The 515-nt window shown below is 40.6% G+C and overlaps 1 protein-coding gene across 1 annotated transcript; it reads right to left on the bottom strand.

Moving 5' to 3' along the window:
* Nucleotides 1–302: 302 nt before the first annotated feature.
* SLC66A1L (solute carrier family 66 member 1 like) lies at nt 303–510 on the bottom strand (the record flags this gene model as incomplete). Its single annotated transcript, XM_010728465.2, has 1 exon — nt 303–510. A coding segment is annotated over one exon (208 nt), but the record flags the coding sequence as incomplete, so codon positions are not given.
* Nucleotides 511–515: the final 5 nt, after the last annotated feature.

The raw sequence follows: 515 nt of genomic DNA, 5'->3' as shown, positions 1-515 counted from the left end.
CCATCCAGCCCTGTTTGCTCTGCAACTTACTTTGAAAGAAAATTAACTGGGAGTTCCCCACTTCATCCCAGCAAGTCTCTCATAATGCTAACTGCAAAAAGTGAAATGGTTCCTGCAACACATAACGGTCTCAAAGTACACATCTGAGAAATTCTGACCTTTTTTTTTTTTTATGGGTAGTAAGTGAGCAGAATGTAAGACTATTTTCTGCCCTGGTGCCTACTGTACTGTGTATTATTACAGTATCCTAGAGTTTAAAGAGACATTCTGAAAAGGATATATCAAAAAGTAGAAATATTGACAGATTACCTGAATTGGCAGTTGATTTGTTAAATAGCAGCCTATCAGATTTGTGAGATCTCCAGCCACCCAACACAGCAGAAAGCCCAACGACAGCGCTTGGTCCACCTTTCCATCCCGACAGGCGACATGAATTTGGCTGGCACAAATTCCAGAATTGGAACACACTGTTAGCCAAAAAATGTCTGACAAGTTGTAACACACAACGTTCAAAG

The sequence above is a fragment of the Meleagris gallopavo genome, unplaced genomic scaffold (genome assembly GCF_000146605.3).
Source record: "Meleagris gallopavo isolate NT-WF06-2002-E0010 breed Aviagen turkey brand Nicholas breeding stock unplaced genomic scaffold, Turkey_5.1 ChrUn_random_7180001971170, whole genome shotgun sequence".
Lineage (NCBI taxonomy): Eukaryota > Metazoa > Chordata > Aves > Galliformes > Phasianidae > Meleagris > Meleagris gallopavo.
Note: the sequence above shows the minus strand (reverse complement) of the source record. Positions and strands in the feature narration are given on the sequence as shown.